The sequence below is a fragment of the Sphaerodactylus townsendi genome, linkage group LG11, assembly GCF_021028975.2.
Source record: "Sphaerodactylus townsendi isolate TG3544 linkage group LG11, MPM_Stown_v2.3, whole genome shotgun sequence".
Classification (NCBI taxonomy): Eukaryota; Metazoa; Chordata; class Lepidosauria; order Squamata; family Sphaerodactylidae; genus Sphaerodactylus; species Sphaerodactylus townsendi.
Window position 1 is genome coordinate 34,431,244 of NC_059435.1, and position 18,769 is coordinate 34,450,012.

At 40.7% G+C, this 18,769-nt stretch overlaps 2 protein-coding genes across 7 annotated transcripts in view; one reads left to right on the forward strand and one right to left on the reverse strand.

The window, feature by feature from the left end:
- Nucleotides 1-6,427, forward strand: part of TOP2B (DNA topoisomerase II beta) — a 50,427-nt gene extending 44,000 nt beyond the window's left edge. Inside the window, exons 34-36 of one of the 3 annotated variants that reach the window (XM_048511369.1) lie at nucleotides 3,831-3,956; nucleotides 5,582-5,679; nucleotides 5,937-6,427. In XM_048511369.1, coding sequence (XP_048367326.1) covers nucleotides 3,831-3,956; nucleotides 5,582-5,679; nucleotides 5,937-6,095 — 383 coding nt within the window. In that variant the 3' untranslated portion in view covers nucleotides 6,096-6,427. Of the gene's footprint in view, nucleotides 1-3,830; nucleotides 3,957-5,578; nucleotides 5,680-5,936 lie in introns of all 3 variants that reach the window. The other 2 variants (XM_048511367.1, XM_048511366.1) reach the window with 2 other exon arrangements.
- Nucleotides 6,428-6,475: 48 nt separating this feature from the next.
- RARB (retinoic acid receptor beta) overlaps nucleotides 6,476-18,769 on the reverse strand; it is a 400,206-nt gene continuing 387,912 nt past the window's right edge. For all 4 annotated transcript variants that reach the window (XM_048511371.1, XM_048511372.1, XM_048511373.1 and 1 more), the window contains 3 exons: nucleotides 12,135-12,339; nucleotides 9,862-10,020; nucleotides 6,476-7,896 (listed from right to left, as the gene is read on the reverse strand). In XM_048511371.1, coding sequence (XP_048367328.1) covers nucleotides 7,700-7,896; nucleotides 9,862-10,020; nucleotides 12,135-12,339 — 561 coding nt within the window. In that variant the 3' untranslated portion in view covers nucleotides 6,476-7,699. The remainder of the gene's footprint in view (nucleotides 7,897-9,861; nucleotides 10,021-12,134; nucleotides 12,340-18,769) is intronic.

The window sequence follows — 18,769 nt, forward strand, 5'->3', positions numbered from 1 at the left end:
TTTTCTAATGATCCCCAGCATAGAGTTTGCCTTTTTTACAGCTGCCTTATTTCTACTTTGGCAAGGCATGACTTGAGCAATCTATATAGTGGACCCATTCCTGAGGGTTTCTGGTTTTGTCCGGGACTGATAAGTCTAAGAAAAATAATGTGGACCCTCTAGCCTGGTGCTGTCTGTTCTAATTGTCAGATAGGCTCCAAACACTCAGGAAGAACCTTTTCCAGCCTTGCTGCCTCGATCTGAGATTACAAGCTATGTGTTCTACCATTGTTCTATTTCAAACATACTGCCACTGTTTCTGTTATTCCCTTACGTGTATCATTAAGAGGCACAACCCTTCCCATGTCACCTTCTTATCTCAAGGCTGCCAGTCAAAGAGTAGGAAGGCTGGGCTATAACAGAAAATCCCTGAATTTGAAATAGCATTGGGGCGGAGGGAGAGTTACGAAAGACATGACATTATTAGATTAGGTTGATTGGTAGTATTTATGTAAATTCTTCTATTATTATTAGCAATAGTAGCAGCTATAGTATTGATGCCTTTTGATTTAAAAAAACCCTGTACTCATGAGGACTATGTACCACCTTACTGTTAAAAAGTCTTCATGGCGATTGCTGAAGTATCCCTTGTTAGATTTATTTGAACGTTATGAAACGAATACCTTCTTAACAAAAAGTTAAAAAGAACTATTATGACATGATAGTGTGAGGCACAATTTTAATGTGAAAGAAATATTTGCATAGCTTGGCTCTACCACTATTTTTATGTGTATTAGGTACGATCCTTTCCCACATTTGTGCATATTATTTGCATGTTGAGAACTTCCCAGTGGCTCAACAGCAAATGGCTTTTTACCTTTAACCATTTTCTTATGGCCATTTTGGACATTAGGAGACCTCTGTGTGGCTGCTGTTTTGCCTCTCAAGCCTGGATGGAATACAGGAAGTGTGTACAGGGCCTCCTGTGCTCTATAACATTCACACGCACCAAGAGAGAGAAAAACAGCTTGCTTATATCTTCAGGGGATTCTTTTATAGAGTAGTGCCTTCTCAATAGAATAGAATAGAATAGAATCTTTATTGGCCAAGTGTGATTGGACACACAAGGAATTTGTCTCCGGTGCATATGCTCTCAGTGTACATAAAAGAAAAATACATTTGTCAAGAATCATAAGGTACAGCACTAATGATTGTCATATAGGTCTAGTAAGCAATCAGGAAACAATCAGTAGTAATGAAAACATAAAATGTAAAATCATAAAATAAAATAAAATAAAATAAAAATGTAAAATAAAATGCCAGCACAGGCTATAGTCATACAGTCATAGGTGGGAGGAGATGGGTAATAGGGAATGATGAAAAAAAGTAGTGCAGTAATTATATACAAGTATATAATAAATAGTTTAACATTATCGAGGGAAATTATTTGTTTAATAGAGTGATGGCATTCGAAAAACTGCCTCTATGTCTAGTTGCCTTGTGCAGTGCCCTTGTAGCTTAATGCTTTAGAGGGTGCAAGAAAGTTGAAACAGTTTTATGTCCAGGATGTGCGAGTGCCGCAACATTTTCAAATTCCTTTTTGACCTCGCTAGCGGCAGGTCCTCAATGGAAGGCAGGTTAGCAGCAATTGTTTTTTTTTTCTGCATTTCTGATTATTCTCTGAAGTCTGTGTCGATCTTGTTGGGTTGCAGAACCAAACCACAGTTATAGAGGAAAAGCAGATGACAGACTCAATGATTCCTCTGTAGAACTGTATCAGCAGCTCCCTTGGGCAGTTTGAGCTTCCTGAGCGGCTAGAGAAAGAACATTCTCGTTGTGCTTTTTTTGATGACATTTTGATATTAGGTGTCCATTTTAGGTCATGAGACATGAGGATATGATGGAGCCTAAAGAAATTTAAAGGTCTCTACTCGGTTGGATGCCTTCGTGTTACCTAGTATTGTGAGAGGAGTGTAGGGATGTGAGGGTTTTCTCCTGAAATCTACTCACCATTTCTAATGGGTTTTAAGTGTGTTCAGTTCTAGATTGTTCCAGTGGCAACTAATGCAGGCTAGTTGTTCAACCTCCGCCTGTATAGCGGGTTTCATCAAGTTGTCTCTAATGGTGATCAATCACCGTTGTAACACCTGCAAAATTTCAGTATTTTAACAGATGGATCAAGAGATGCAAAAGCCATTGGTGGCTGCTGTATACAGAGAGAAGTAAAGGCGGAAAGTATTAATAGCCTTAAATTTCTCGTGCTCGATTTTTTTACAGGTGTCTGATGTAATTTTTTCCTAGCTTCACCTGCTGCTTCCTATCTGTTAGGAAGCTTGTGATCCACCGCATAAATATGCCTGTGGTACTAAGCTATTGATTTAGTTTGGTTAGAAGAATGTCCGTCTGATAGGCATTGAATGCTGAACTAAAGTCAACAAAGAGGAATCCCTTGCATAGGTCTTTACGCATTCAAGATGCTGTAGGATATAGTGCAAGCCATACAATAACAGCATCGCCTGTCGCATCTGTTTGCTCGGTATGCAAATTGCAAGGGTCCAACAGTGGATCCTGGGTGATGGTTTTCTAAATGGTACATCACTAGCCTTTCAAAAGTTTCTACAACCATAGATGTTAGAGTTAACTGGTTCAGAAGTCGTTCAGTTCCTTGATGGAAGGCTTCTTCGGCACTGGGATCTATAGCGGTTGCTTCTGAAGCAGGAAGGAACATAGCACATCTCTCTAGTGATTTGTTGAAGATTTGGGTGAAAATGGGGGCCAATTGGACAGCACACAGACTTTTAAGCAAGAAGGTGTTATCTCTTGTCTGGGCCTCCAAGTGCTTTTCCAGGCTTCTGTCTGTGAAATAGATCTTACACTCCCTTTCTGAGATCACTCAGGGGTTGTAGACTCAAATGAAATGGGTCTGCCAGTTGTAGGAAGTTTGGCCATTGCTGGTGCTGCCTGAGATAGAGGTTGTGGAGAAAGGTGATCTGTAGATTGTTTTCAAAACCTACAGTAGAACACATTCAGGTCGCCTGCCAATTGCTGATTTCTCTTTCCAGCTTCTGTAGGGAAGGTGGTTTGCTGTAACCGGTGATATTTTTTTAAGAGTTTTTCCACATGTTTGCTGTTTGCTTAGAAAAACTGATTTTTTTTAGTTTTCAGGAGTAGTTTCTTTCTTTTGCTGCTCTGATCTTCCCTTTGTTAATAATACATTTCTGGCCTTGGATTATACAGCATTCTATCACCCTTCTGTAGGCCTCCTTCTTTGAAACTCCAACGTAACTGCTTAAGTTTAGCTGTGAACCAAGGTTTGTTGTTACTATATATACGCAAGTTCCTGGTTGGTATACAAAGATCTTCACAGAAGCTGACATATGATGTTACAGTATCTGTGAGTTCATCCAAATCTGCAGAGGTGTCTTTAAAAATATTCCAGTCTGTACAGTCAAGGCAATAAGACTGTCCATGCTGTACAGTCAAAGGGAATAATAGTTCAAAAAGGAGAAAAAAGTTAAGTTCCATAAAATTTGGAAATATGGAAATTATCCCCAAGTATTACTGGGCTTGCAAATGTAACTTCTGTAATTATCAAACACATAGTGTCCTTAAACCTTATTCTATTTATAATGGCTGCCAATTTTGAATAAATATATTTTGCAAAAGAGATTATTTCCCATGAATGTTTCTATAGCATCAGCTTGTCGAAGAACAATAAACCAACATTTTCTCAGCCAATTCGTTTCTGTAGGCAAGTTTTTTGCCAGTAATAATCTAGCTGTAATCAAGTTACATGCAAGATACTTTTGAAATTGTAAATAATTGTATTAATTCATTTATTATTAAATTAGCAGCAAAAGCACCATCAGATGCACCTCCTAAGCCTAAAAAAACTCCCAAGCCCAAGAAGGTGGAAATAATAAACTCTGATTCAGAATCTGAATTTGGCATTCCAAAGAAGGTTGCAGCTCCCAAAGGTAAGAATTTAGGTTATATAATTTGGTCACAGAAGGCACAAAGGTGCTTCCAGTCCTTTTCTTCTGTTAATTTCTGAAGCAGACTTTTCATTCTAAGAGAAGGGGGGGGGGAAACTGCTGGTCATTCTTTTTCCACTGCTGCTGTAATGTGTGAATAGATGATTAAGAGCCCCATTTAAAGGTGGGGCGTGAATCCTCTTCAGAGAGCGGTGTGCCAGCGAATTCACCCTCCCTGGAGCACTTACCCTGGAAGAGGGCCAATCCTCCCCCCCCCCCCCAGGTGCTGGAACGCAGTGCTGAATGCTGTACCAGTGTCCCAGTGCCGCTGGTATAGAAGGGATGGGTGGATTGGGGCTGGTGTACGCTAGATAGGACTGATACTAACTTACAACCACATATATCTTAACCCCTGTGGAGATAACTAGCAGCATGAAAAGAGAAAATATGAAAGTCCTTTGACTACAAGATGCTGCATTCAGGTGTCAGACACAGGCTTTTTGAAGCCTTAACTAGAGCCATGTTTGTATTAAAAGTTATGTTTTTATAATAGGTTTTTAAGAGGCTTTGAATTTTGTTCTGTAATAACTACACGAGTAAAGCTAAAATTGGGGGAGCATAAGTTCTATTCCATTGTAAAGAAAAAGTACGTCTATGCCAGGGATCTCCAATAAATAATATGTCACCTGTGGGTGCCATGGCATCTTGTCTGGCATCTGCTGACACCTTGTCTGGCATCTGCCAAGTGTTTTCAAGAAGTGAGTGAGGCTAGGTAGACTTCTGCCCAGCAAGGCTTCTGGCTGACTATTGGTGATTTGATTAGCTGTACAGATTTTTTAGAAAGTTGCTTTGGTAGCAGCTCCCACCATAACACAAAGATCTCCACTGTGTTACTGTACTGAAGTTAAGCTGTGGCAATCATTAGATGGCTGGCTCTGCCTCCTATGGCAGCCATTTTGTTGCGCCCACCATGCCGTGTCAGAATTCAGTGTACCCACAGGCTAAAATAGGTTGGGGACCACACTGGTCTGTACTATACAGAAGTATGACTTGCTGTTAATAACTTTAACATAGGTACTTAATGCTGCTTAGTTTTGTTTACCTTGTATTTGAATGCAGTCATATCTGCAGCCCATGGAATAAAAAGGCCATTTGATATGTGTGCAGCAATTTTGTACATGAGATACATTTGTAATTATATAGGTCAGTTACAAGGGTAGTTAAATTTTTATTTTTACAGCTAGGGAGCCAAACTGGGAAAGTTTCATGATTTTAAAAAGTTCTATAATATGTAATATATTTTGAATTATGTAATTAATTGTTTGATGGAAAAAAAAATACTGAGCTGCTAAATTCATAGCATCCACTTTAGGTTTGCCTCAAAAGAAAGGTTTGGAGAAAGCTTCAAGGTTGAAGAAACTGAAATTTGAAGACAGAAAAAAAAACAAGTTACTTTCTTTGTATATTATGTCAAATGCTAGTAGTCAGTTTTCTAATGGAGTTGGTTACTATTTATATCTTTAAATATTTATTGGTAAAATAATTCCATTTTTAAACTTTAATTCCTCAGATTGTTTTGTTAGCATTTACAAACTTTGAACAAACTTTTATTATTATTTATTTAGTAGGAAAGGGGAGAGGAGCAAAGAAAAGGAAAGCATCTGGTTCTGAAAATGAAGGTGACTATAATCCTGGGAAAAAAACCCCCAAGTCTACACAAAGCAAGGTAACTTCAAAATCAGTCTGTCTGTATTTCCCAGTATCTACAACATCCTAATACTCTTGGACAGCATAGTATACAGTACAGTTGCATTCTTATACTGCATGTGTACATTAAAAATTTGTCTGTTTAAAGATAGGAGATGCATGTAGTGGTTTTAAGTTTAAAAATTTTTGAATGGTGCAGAAAACCTATAATTAAAAAGAATGCTGTTTGTGATTTCTCCACTAATGGCTTAAAAGTATTTTTTTTTATTTAAAAAGAAATCGAAGAAATTCTCCTTCGACCAGGACTCGGATGCAGACATCTTTCCATCAGACTTTGCCTCTGAAACAGCTTCCAGGCCACGGACAGGTCGGGCTAGAAAAGAAGTGAAATATTTTGCAGAGTCTGAAGATGATGATGAATTTCCTATCTTTTAATTAAGTGCCCAAAGAGCACACAGACTTCCAACAAATATCTTATGTTGTCCTTTTGTCCCTTTCTGTCGCAGACTTTTTGTACATTTGACTTATTTTATGTGATGATTGTATTTGATGGTTTTTATTATCGTGTGTAGGCATTTTAACATTTGGTTCTTACACCTACAGTTTTATGCTCTTTTTTACTCATTGAAATGTCCTGTATTTGTCTGACCGGCTTGTAGAAATGTTCTAGAAAGCTGTGCAAAAGCACACATTTTAACTGTCCTGGTTGCAAAATGGCAAACCTGCTTTTTGAAATGAAGTTTAAACATTAAAAATATAAAACTGTCTCTTTCTGTGTGAACGCTTTGGTTAAAGAAACTGTTTTGAACACAGACTTAAAATAAATATATTTTATTCTTTTGCCAGGAGATTTCATGGAAAAAGGTAAACAGTATATGAACATAGAAAGCATTGTTAAACAATCTCAATGTACAAACAGAGCCAGTGAAAGTACATCACAGACTTGCTAGAATATATATAAAAAAATCCACTAGTGCTTTTAAATGAAACCTAAGAAACAGACACTTTAAAAAAAAGTAACCACTCTACCACATTTTTCACTCTGTTTTATGGTGATTAACAAAGTCAATAGAGGCAGATTCTCTCCTCTGCTTTTGGATAGTCTAGTGACAGGCCCTTGGTGCCAGAGAGGAAGATTTGGGACTGCACTTAGAACCTCCAGGGTATTTTTCACTAGTGTCACCAATTCAGAGGTAGTGAGTATGCCTGGTCATTATTCCATGAAGTTTATCTAACAGCTTGTGAACAAGTAAACAACAAATAAAACCTGTAACACTGGAAAGTGTTTCTGCCTTGAAGGCTATAATTGATATAAAAATTTAGTATTTATTTTTAAATGCAGAGAAGTCAGCCAAGTAACAAACTCCTTTGAAAATTTAAAGTGACATTAACAGTAGAACAAATAACATCCAAATAACTGATCTGGCAGTTACACTTATACAGAAGTTCCTTCTGCTAGTGCAGTGAATTTCTTTGTATCTTTTTACTGGAAAGAAATACAAACAGCGGGCATAAACACAGTAATGATGAGTTTTCATCCTAACTAAATTAGAATGTTTCTTTTAGAGCTTATGTACCGGGACATGTAAGTCAGTCCATCTTCTAAGCATGATGTCTTGAACATCTTGTATACACAAGGGAAAAAGGAAAGCACCAAACATCCAGTATAGAAAATACAGGCCCATATAGCTGTATGTACAAAGTTATCAGAAATGGTATGACCATAATTTTAACCTCTGGTTTCAAAGCTCTCTCTTATCACCTTGCAATCCTGGATGTTCAGAAGAAACAACTGAAGCTTAACTTTTCATGAAATAGCCGATTTAGTATTTCCAAAGTTTGTCTTTTCTAGTTCAACTACAAGGCGTCTGTATGCACGGGTGTACATATATATATTATATGGATTCTTATGAAAATTTCTTGGTCCTTGCCGGATTTTAGTGTTTGTGTAGAAATCCAGAAACTAAGCAGCAGTAAAAATGGTTTTCTCGCATGTCATCCCTGTACACAAACTGTTAGGAATGTATCTGGGAAACGTCTTATTGCACAAGTGGGGATTGACTGAGACTGCTGTTATCCACTGAGCTTGGGGAGATGCTAGGACTGTGCGCTGCTGTGGTCCCAGTTGAGCTTGGTGTTAACGGCTCATGTCCCTCTGAGTTCTCCAACATTTCTTGGATAAGAGGAGGCATTGATCCAGGGATTTCCATTTTCAGTGTAATAACTCGTTCAGCACCTTTTTAAAAAAATAGGAAGAGAAAGATAAATACATTTTAGGTCTGTCCAGTCAGGCTTCCCTGCATAGGGAACATACACCCAGACGTTCCAGAAAACTGAATTCTGCTTGTATCTGTGTAAAAGTCTAGACAGTCTTCCAAAAGAAACAAAAAGGTTGCTATACCAACATAATTATCCTGAGTGGCAGTTCTGGCTTCCTTTTGATCAGAACTGGGGAATGGCTGATGGTTTTCAGCCCACCATGAAAAATTTCTGTTGTGAAAGCAGAGTACCAGGCTAGTTCAGTAGTTTTAAACAACCAAAAACTTCCAGGGGAACCTGCATTTTGTAGCTTTTAAGCCATGCAGAGAGCTGAATGTCCTCTTGCTCCTTGGACCTCCAAACAGCTATAGTTCTGCAATGGTTGCATCATTGCCTGGACATGAGTTATGTATAGACAGTTTTCCACGCTGCCACCTACAAATCTTAAAATGGTCTTCATGAAGCAAGGAATCATGTTAGTCTGTGAAAAGCCCTTCGGGGGAGGGCGGTCTAGAAATCTAATAAGTAAACAAAATTAGCTGTATACCTGTGTAAACTGAGCTTCCTAGATGATACTAATGAATCAAAGATGTGAACAAAATGATGAGCTTTACAATCTCAGAAGGGACCAGGAGGTTCCATCTTAGACCAGGAGCTCCTATTCCCACGGTCTGCAACTCTTGGAAGATGATCAATACAGCAGAAGGCTGACAGATTAGGCAAATGTCAGAATTGTCCACACTGCTAAATATTGTATACATTGTCCTACAAACAAAACTTACAGCTTTAGTACCCTACCTTCAGTTGGCTCAACTTAATGAAAAAGTGGCATTTGTGTGTAATGCTAAAAAGGAGAAAGATGACCCTCTGGCCAGTTTGTCATACTGGGGTACCATTCCTAACTTACTCTTTCAAGCAATGCAGTCGAGACTAACATTAATAAAATTGTTTAATTTGGCTTGGAAGCTTTTCTGTTATTTAAAATCATTTAAAATATTCCTTCGCTTGAAAGGCTTTTTTTGTGAGTGTTTTCAGTGCAGGTTTTGGTGTGACGGACATAAGGTCTAAGTGACAATCTAACAGAGTCATGTTTCAGCTCACTGATACTTCAGTTAAAGCGCACCTCATATTGTAGGTGGGTTGCATTTGGACCAGCGGTCATGCTGTTCAGATGACTGCATGGCAGACACATTGGGTAATGACAACTCCATTACAGTGCAGATGGAAAATTATTATGACTGAGTTGCCTATGCAATTTATTTAGGAGACAGTGGTCCTAGTAAATATAGGGCAATCTGCCCAGAGATATTATTCATCCATGTAGCTGTATAATTTTGTTGTTTAAATTTATACACATATGATGACTTCCTAGCAGCAGCTGTGCAAAAACAGTTCCTAAATTGGAGGTGGAATAGTCCAGCTATCATGCTTCCTTCCAAACATGCTGCCTTACAAAACATTCTGTATTCCTTTGTGCCAAAGAAGGCCATTTCCTGTAAATCTGGCAGAAAAGGTGGAGTCAGGTGTAACTAGGAAGCAAAGTGAAAACAGATACCAGTTTTTCTTGGGTGAAGCAGATTAATAGAGTTGAACTGTTAAATTTCCTGAAATCTATGCTCTAGCTTCATCTTTCAAAATTGTTTGTGTACATTTTGTGTCACATTTGTGATGTGAAAAAAAATGAAAGTGGAATGAGTGATAGTAATGAAGTCACCAAGCAGCTACATCATGGTAAATTTATCCATACACCTCAGTAGCTGAATGCTGCACACACAAGCTAGATTTGGGAACAACAATAAACAGCACATCTCCTCCCATGGTTTCCAAGATTTGTAAACTTTGTTTCTTTATGTATATCTTAGAGTTTGGTTTCTGTAATGCAGTCCCCCCACCCCCATAAAGAACTCTGCCCAGAGGATGCAGTAGCAGCAGCATACCCTACCTTTTGCACTGATACTGCGTAGATCTGTAATTTTCATTAAGATCTTTGGAAACATGTGAGGCTTATTGGGTCTTCTCTTTCGTATGTATATTTTGAGTGCCTCTAATAATGGCTCCTGTAGCTCATCCACCTTTGCTGGTTCTTCAAGGTCCTGACGATCTAGTCCAAAGTATATAAATATTACCAACCTCCCTTATAATACATTACGCACCCAAAAATAATATACACGAAGCAGTTTCAACATCTGAAAATTCTACACAATTGCAGAGCAATAGCAGTTTTATTACAACCAGTTTCTATCCTATTGTCCAGCTTGTCACTGTTCCTCCTCTTTGGTTTCCATGATCCAATCCAAGCCAGCTGATATAGCAACAATCCCTTGTTCAGCTGGTTAGTGGCTTTTCAATAAATTAGTAGGGATGTCAGTGACATAATGCTTATAGAGTCTTTCCAAAAATGTTCAAACGGACACTGGCTTGTATTGACCAAGAATATTGCCCAAACTTTATGTAAAGTAACCAAACACTATGCAAAAGGCTATTGCATATATGTTTCCTTTATTAAGTTTCAGCATTGGATACCAAAGAATTGGTATTACCTAAAGCTGCCAGCAGGGGGTAGTAGCACACTGAAGTAAAGAAGGACTAGAAAAGCCTTACTAATTCAGTCAAGAGCAGCCAACAAAGTTTTCAGAGAAATTTAAGGCACACTTGGAAAGTTTCTCAGAACATCTTGCATGGATTTTATTAATAAAGATAAGATCAGTGGAAGTTCTTGATGGGTAAGGGATCATACAACTGTTGAGCGTGTATGATATAACGAATACCACATTATAAATGTTTTAATAGAATGAGGTAATTATCAGGAATTATTTCAAAGTCGTCAGCATGGTCACAGCCGCAGAAAGCATAATCATAAACACATGGCCACTTCTATTTTCAAATTAACATGTTTTGCATTTTATTAACTGGTGTAGGTTGGTGTGACATAGTCTACATTCTACAGGTACTGATTTTGATTCAGATTTATGATAAATGTATCTGCACAAAGTCTGCTTCTCTTCACTGAAAGTAACAGTGAAATTCTTAAGAAGGACATATTTAGAAATAAGAATATATGATGCTGCCATACTGAGTCAAAGCCAAAAAGAAGTGATTACAGCCCCATCCAGAGGCCCCTGTGGTGGAATGGGGCACCACTTCAATGCTTTCCAGGAGGGCTTCTTGAAAGCACAGGGAGACAGATAACCCCCCAAAAAGCTTCCCTGTTGCTGAAGACTCCTCCATTCGGCTCTATGGGCTTATACCATCCCCACTATACCAGCAGGCAAAGGACAAGAGGAAGTCAACTAAAGCTCACCCAGGAACGCCCCTAGCCATACCAAGGCAGCTTTTTGTGCTGGAGGGCCTGGGGTGAACGGCAGCTTTGAGGTTGGGCACCTCAGAGCCACCTGGCGCAGGTAAGTTGCTCCTCCGCTGCTGTGCCTTGCATCAGCAAAGTGGGCATCCACATCATCACATGCATTCCAGCTCCAGAGGGGGATTTGCCCGCCTTTCAGATTGGGCTGCCCAGGAGCTTCAAAAAGGCAACAGCAGCCATGTGGCCCAAAGGTTCAGACTTGATCCATGTAAGCAGACAGGACTTAACCCATTCTCTCTCCCCACGGTTTCCAAACTTTCTATGACTTGGAATGAAAAGGGGAATTGTGGTATAGAAAGGGTACATGACCTTCAGGCTTTGGTGTAACTTTGATCCAGACGGTCAACCTTGGAATGTCACATTCAGACCCATTATCAGTCGCTAAGACTGGGTAATAATTTGGATGATACATTTATTTAAATTGTGATGGAGAATACCGTGAAATGCAGTTTACAGAGAATATCACTTTAAAATGTGAGCACTGGCATGCATTAATAAGTCTGAGAACTAATGAAATCTCAGTGTTTCTAGCTTGGGTGGCAGGAGGATCAGAGCTTGGCACAAACAAGTGATCTTATTATGTATGTTTGTGTGGGGAGGGAGGGGGGTTTATAGTTCAGTGGAACTGCAAAGATTGCCCTTCTCCCATCTTACACAACAGCTACTGAGTCCAGCCCTGAGAAAACTAATATAGAAACTGAGATTATAAACAGTGGAGGCTAGGACAGGCTCAATTAGTGTTTTAACCTTACTATGAAGCAAGGTGAGGCAGCCAATACAAACTAGTGATGAAAGCCGGAAAACAATCAAGTCACCTGCCCTCTCAAACGTTCAAGGCCACGCAGTTCACCCACCTCCACAAATTAAGCAGATGGCACTGAGCAGGCCTGTTTCCGTGTCATCCATTTCTAAGGGCAGGAGCTGATTGGCAAACGTGAACACAAGGTCAGTCAGAGGACCGAATCCAGCGTTGTGCATCTGCGTTCGGTTCAGTGTAAGGCCGTCCGAAAATGTCATAGTGTCTTGTTCTGGGGTGTATCTTGTGCAAATTCTAAGGATCTGAAAAGAACAGAATTAACTGTGAAGCGTCTGGTTATAAACTGTACACACATGAAGCATTTATAGACATAGGGTTGGATTTAGACAGGGTTTTTTTTTTTCATTCAGGCTTCCGCAGATCTCCTTACTATAGCCCCCCATTCTATGCAGTCCTAACTTGACTGAATGGGCTGGAAAAGATAATAAATGGAAATTGAACTATTTGCTGTTGGGTAAGGACCAAAGAATTTCCAGTAATGTAGCTCAATTTTGTGTTTTAGTAAACAAATTCAGGAAAGCAGGTGGATAGTAGACCATCAGTTCTTAGAGGAACGTTAAAATAAGTTCTATTTTATATTTTAACTTTTTACCTCTTTGTAAAAAATTGGAATAAGGTCTTTTATGAATTATTGTACTACTGGTAAATAAATAAACATTCATTCATTCATTCATTCATTCATTCATTCATTCATTCATTCATTCATGTAGGTTCCATGATTCTCAGCACAATCATTCCAGATGCTCAAAAAGGACACCTCCATCTTTTTTACCAGTGGAAAAGCTTCATTCAACCCATAGCCTGTCAAAGGTAGATCCAGCGGCTGTATCTTTGTCCTGGATCAAGTGTTGAACACAGAAAAGAGGGGCAATAAGCCCTTAAGTCACTCAGCCAACATCATGTCTCCAAGGCCCTTTCCGCACGGGCCTTTAACAGCGCCCTGGGGATGGTGTTCTGTTCGCATGGGGGGCACAGCTGCATTGCAGCCGCGCCGCCCTCACGCCTCCCTAGCAGCGCGAAGCCGCTGTTTCCCGACCTCGCTTCCCCAGTGAGGTTTTTGGGAAACAGCAGCTTCCAACCGCTGCCGTGCGAACGGCAGCGGCTGGAAGGCTCCATTCCCCCTCCCCTTTCCCAGACGCCTTACTGTGTCCTCCGGCCTCCAGAGCGTTGCACAGGCCAGGGGACATGCCCCCCTGCCCTGAAACTTCCGAGCTGTCGTGCAGGGCAGGGGAGGCATGTCCCCTGGCCTGTGCGATGCGCTGGAGGCTGGAGGACACGATAAGGCGTCTGGGGGACGGCGCAGCCTGTGCAGATGCTGCGCCGTCCTCCCCATCGCAACCGGGACCGTTTATGCGAACGGTCCCGGGGGGGGTTGGGTTGGCGTCATGTATGCCGACCCAACCCTCATCATGGCTGTGTGGAAGCGGCCCAACAATGGTGCAGTCTTTCTGTACAAGTGTGAATTTTGGTGCAGAAGGTAGTGCCAGTTGCCCTACAATGTTATTTTAAACAAATATGTTGTTGTTTCATCCATTTTCTCACAGGTGGCTCTCAATCCAGGAATCCATAACAATAAATCACATTGTTCCTGCACTTTTTTCCTATGTCAGGGGTCCCCAATCCTGACACATTTGGTAGTTTGAGAACCATTACAAAATGGCTATGTGGAGGGGGGGGGGGGCAGAAGAACAGCAGCTTCCACTGTAGCCAGTAAACTTAGATACTAAGTTTTCTTACAACTGCCATCATTCTAACCCTGGGGAAACCTGGGAAAGATTTGATTCAGGCTAAAGTCTCCTCTTAACTTAGAGGCTAAGTGGTTTTTCCCATTAAAAAAAATTAGGAGAACTGAAAAATGTGCTTGTCCTTCTTGCAGCCCTTGGTTTTGTCATTTCTTTTATTAAGTTTTGCATTGTGGTCAACTGTCCTAGTCAAGAGAGAGTTCAAAACCATTCATATGGTTACCTAGACTTCATAATTCAGCAAACTCTCTAGAGTTCCTACACATGGAACGTATATTGCTGGATTGGGATGCAATTGCATTGAGAGAGCCAAATATGTGGCTGCATGCTTCTCTTGAGTCATTGATTTTTGTTAAATTTGTGAAATACCAACACAGACCTGGATTTACATTCAGTCCCCCTGTCCAAATTACAGACACACTGCAGCTTTTACATTCCATAATTGCTAAACTGAAAGGAAAAAGAAAACAAGTCTCAGCCTACTGAGACTTGGAGCCTACTGAAAATCTCAAAACGGATTTATGTCAGCAAAACTCCCCCCCCCCCACCCCACAGCTCAAACTGACCACAGCAATGCTGCTCCTAGACCCTGGGAGACCCTCAGGAATGCCATGACGAGGGAGTTGGAGGTCTACCAGGGAAAGGCGGGAATTGGTGAAAAATTGTTCCCCCCTTCCAAAAGTGGAAATTATTGGTGGGATCCATTCCACTCCTTTTAAAAAAAGTGATTTCACACTTAAAGAAAAACTTTCTGTTTTGATCTCTAATTGAGTTGAATAAAAGTCAGAGTGAATATTAATAATTGGTACCCTACTGTCAACTTCAATATTTTGCGAAGTCATCTTTTACCACATTAAGAAAAGAAAGAGGTGCCAGCAACAAGAGGCATCCGGCACACTAGTCAGCTGTTGAGCAACTGGAGAATGTCAGGGAAGGATTCTGAAGGATTGCCCTAAAAAATTAATTATCTTCGATGGATTGTGTTTCTTTAAACCCTTCTTTTGCTTTAAAGCAAAGCCAGCTGCTTGAGCAGGTTAGCACCACATCATTGATAATTCTGGGCCTGGGGTTGTGAGTGCTTGTTTGTTTTGATGTGCAGAATAGGAACAGAAATAAGTTTTGAAACCGTAGCTGAACTGAGATACTGCAAATGAATATTGCGTGCTCTTCTGTGTTTCTAAGGTTTGTTTGCTCTGCTCCCGCTGTTCATAAATAAGTCAGCAAGAAGGCATCCTGTTTGTCTTGTGAGATAAAACCAGATTACAGTCAATGACTGGAGCAAGGCTAAAATTAGAGCAAGGATCTTGCATAGGAATGGGCCACGTTTCCTTGTAAGCACTGGTATATTATGTGTAACCCAAGGAGGATGCATTCTTCCCAAGTAGTAACTAGAGGCAGCTTAGGTTTCCTGAATGCGGGCCAGTCTTGGCAATAAGAGCAAGTACCCCTATCACTTTCTTCGTACATTGTTTTCCACTGCACCGTCATCTTGGGTATATCCCAAAAGAAAAACCGTACAAAATTGATCATTTCTTTGTCTTAGTAATAGTTTATCAATTCAGACCCCCATAGCAGCCATTTTTTATTCTCTGCTTCTGGCCAATATACTGAATTCAACTTAATAAGATCTTCAGAAGAATATCATTTAGGTACAAAATTTGACAACTGGCTAATCAATAAATCTTTCTTGCACCAGTTGGTTTAGCCTTGTTCGGTGGTTTAGCCTTTCTTGTGAGGGTCAGTCTGCGACCCAGGTCACCAAGCACATAATGGCACAGCATCACAAACTATGGTGCTCATGTTTATACAAGTGGAGTATGATGTAAGTAGCTTTGGGTTCCCATTGGGGAGAAAAGCAGGGTATAAATGAAGTACCTGCTTGTACATACAGAGCTTTACCACTAGATGGCAACTGTTGTTCCATTCTTTCCACAAAACCACATTCCACAATGACACTCCTCAACCAACTTTCAGAAGCTTTCAGAGGTCTCAACAAATCTGCAACAACTCTCACAATTACTTTACTATATACCAGGACAGCACCAAACAGCTGAAATTACTTTTAACAATTACTTTTTACAACAGGATAACTTTATGACAAGGGAAAACATAATAAAAGGGAAATATTTCTCACTTTAGAAAGCTGAATGTCAAATTGCTGGATTATTGACTACACAACAAAAAACTTTACAGTCACAGGGCAGTTTTCAAAATAATTTTCAGAACCATTTTAAAGGCAGGGACACATTTGTTGAATTTACTGTGACACTTCAGGATACTTTTGGGAGAAATTGCTTTTCCTACTAGAACTACATGACCCAGAAATAAGACACTGCGTGCCTTGAGGTGCATGTGTTGTGGTGATTTTGTGAGTAAAATCTGCTGGTTGTTGAGGAATAAGGCTCAGGCGGCAATCCTACACTTATTTACCTAAGTGTAGAGACATTTCCCTGCACTGTTGATGAGAACTTATTTCCACAGGATTGAGTTGCATATTTTTTTCAAATGCAAGATAATTTTATGCTCTCCAGGTGATAATGATGATAATGCAGGCCTGAACTCCTGTGGCAAACAGCAGTCGTTTCCAGGTAGGGATGGTTTCATACAAAAAAAAGAGGAAGAAAGTGTTTTTTCTCTCCCCCTTTCCCTGCCCAAGTTTGTTGATATGTCACAAATGAGTAACAGGAATGGATGTGGAAAGTGGCCAACATAAACTTCTAGGAACATGTTTGCAAAATTGTGCTAGTATTAAATCTTCTCAATTGTTAGCTGAAGGAACAAACATCTCTCTGAAAATCATTCTGAAAACTGTTTTGCCATCTGCCCCCTCCCCCCCCCTGCAAAACTATTTATGGTCACTGATGTGCTAACATAAAAATAGCCGCCACCTCTAGCTGTAAAGGGAAGTTGGTTGAAGACTGATCATAGGGGTACGTGCACATTAAGCACGACCTTGTGCACCAATGATAAGTGCATCCCTACAACAATGCCCCCCAACTCCACACCAATATTCAACAGACATCCATTCACATTTCTAAAAAATTTTTAGGAAACTCCATGGTGTCCTCTATGAATGAAAAACCACCTCCCAACACATTAACGTGCATCATGAAACTGAACAGAAAGTGCCTGGGGCATTTGCCATGCGTGTTGCCATCTTATTAAATATAAAGCATGGTCCAGTCCTTAGAACCAAGCGGATCTATCCAAGGATAAAGGGGATGGATTTTAAGCAACCAGAATCACAGATGATTTTTTGGCAGCTGACAAGCATTCCTAGGAAATGACAAGCTGAAAATAGAAGGAAGGCATTTTAAGAGTGAAGGGTTGGAGAGAAGTTAAGTTATGTAAACTTTTGCTGAACTTTGTTTTTTTTAAACACACAAACAAACCACCCCAGTATAATAACCATTTATTAAGATACCCACTCGAATGCAGTTTGGCTCCCATATCTCTGAGGCAGACTATGCTTCAGACCCACATCATATTTTACAAATTACTGTACACCTTTCCAAGGCAAGAAATATTCAATCTGTCTTATCAAAACAGCACTAACCATGGCAGGCATGCAATCTATATATATAAAAATGGAACCATGTGTTTGTTGCTTCGAGAATAACCCCGCACCTGCTGACCCAAATGCTCTGAAAATTTCACAGACACTTACTCATTCCCCCAACTGTGTTCTTATGTACCTCCCGCTGTCAGACAACACACCTGAGCCAGGTAAAACATCTTTTTCCTGGTGCACCAGGCCATGAAGCTGCCTGTGTGTAACTGTCACCCTTAGAATGTTCGTGCCCTTAGAATGTTCGCTCAGATGGCCAGATATGAGCAGTGAAAACAGTACATAGGCAATAACTCGAGTGGACTTGAAACACATACACACGTTGCCATGTGAGACGTCAGGTGGGGTTCCCCCCTCACACGCAGGTACCTTTCACTCTCTGTGCCTCACCCACTGCTACCACGCAACACACCTACTCTCATACACATTCAGCGGAGGGAGAGGGAAGGGATGGAGGGGGAGGCATGCAAGGGAAGAGAACGGTCCATTGGTAGACTTACCCTGAAGGGGCCTTCTCCTGGACGGCGACGAGGGCATCCTGATTGGGTGATTCCTAGCTCATACTCAGGGAGGCAGGACCTATTTTTTGTTGTCACTTCCTGAGGAGGGCTTAATCACCCTTCCAGGATCCAGTATTTGGAGTAATGGAGTAGTATAGTGCAAGATCTCAAACATTTATGAAAAGGAAACATTAGGAAGTAACAACATATAACGTCTGATAACTGAGGCAACAAGCCTAAAAACATGTGCTCCTAACTATTTGACTAATAGACAAGTGTGTGGTTGCGTGAGCGCTCATTGTTCTTAAAGTACTGTTACGGTGAATTTTCGAATAGGATGCCCTCCTCGCCGCCCAGGAGAAGGCCCCTTCAGGGTAAGTCTACTAACGGACCTGCCTCCTGGATACGCAGGCTCGGGCATCCTGATTGGGACCTCCCAGATAGTGTCCCTAACGGGTGGACTCATTCACCTAATATGTGTTCTAACACTCTAAAACCGAAGGCCGTGTCGCTAATGTACTTTGATTGTAGTCTATAGTGTTTGACGACGACGCCATGGAGGACCACGTAGCTGCTTTGCAGATGTCCTCTAGTGGGATTTGACGCCTGAACGCCGGGCGCTTGTTGCGGCGCTTCTGGTGGAGTGTGCCGTAATTCCTGGGGGGACCGGAATGTTGGACGATTTGTAAGCATTTCCGCCAGATGCAGGTTCTGATGTTTGAGCCGATGGCAGCTCTGGACATCTGGGTTCCGGAATTGGGAGTTCGAGACGTTGATGAATAGGGACTCGGTCTTTCTGATGTCCTCTGTGCGTATGATGTATGCCTTGAGAGCTCTTCTGACGTCTAGGGTGTGCCAGAGG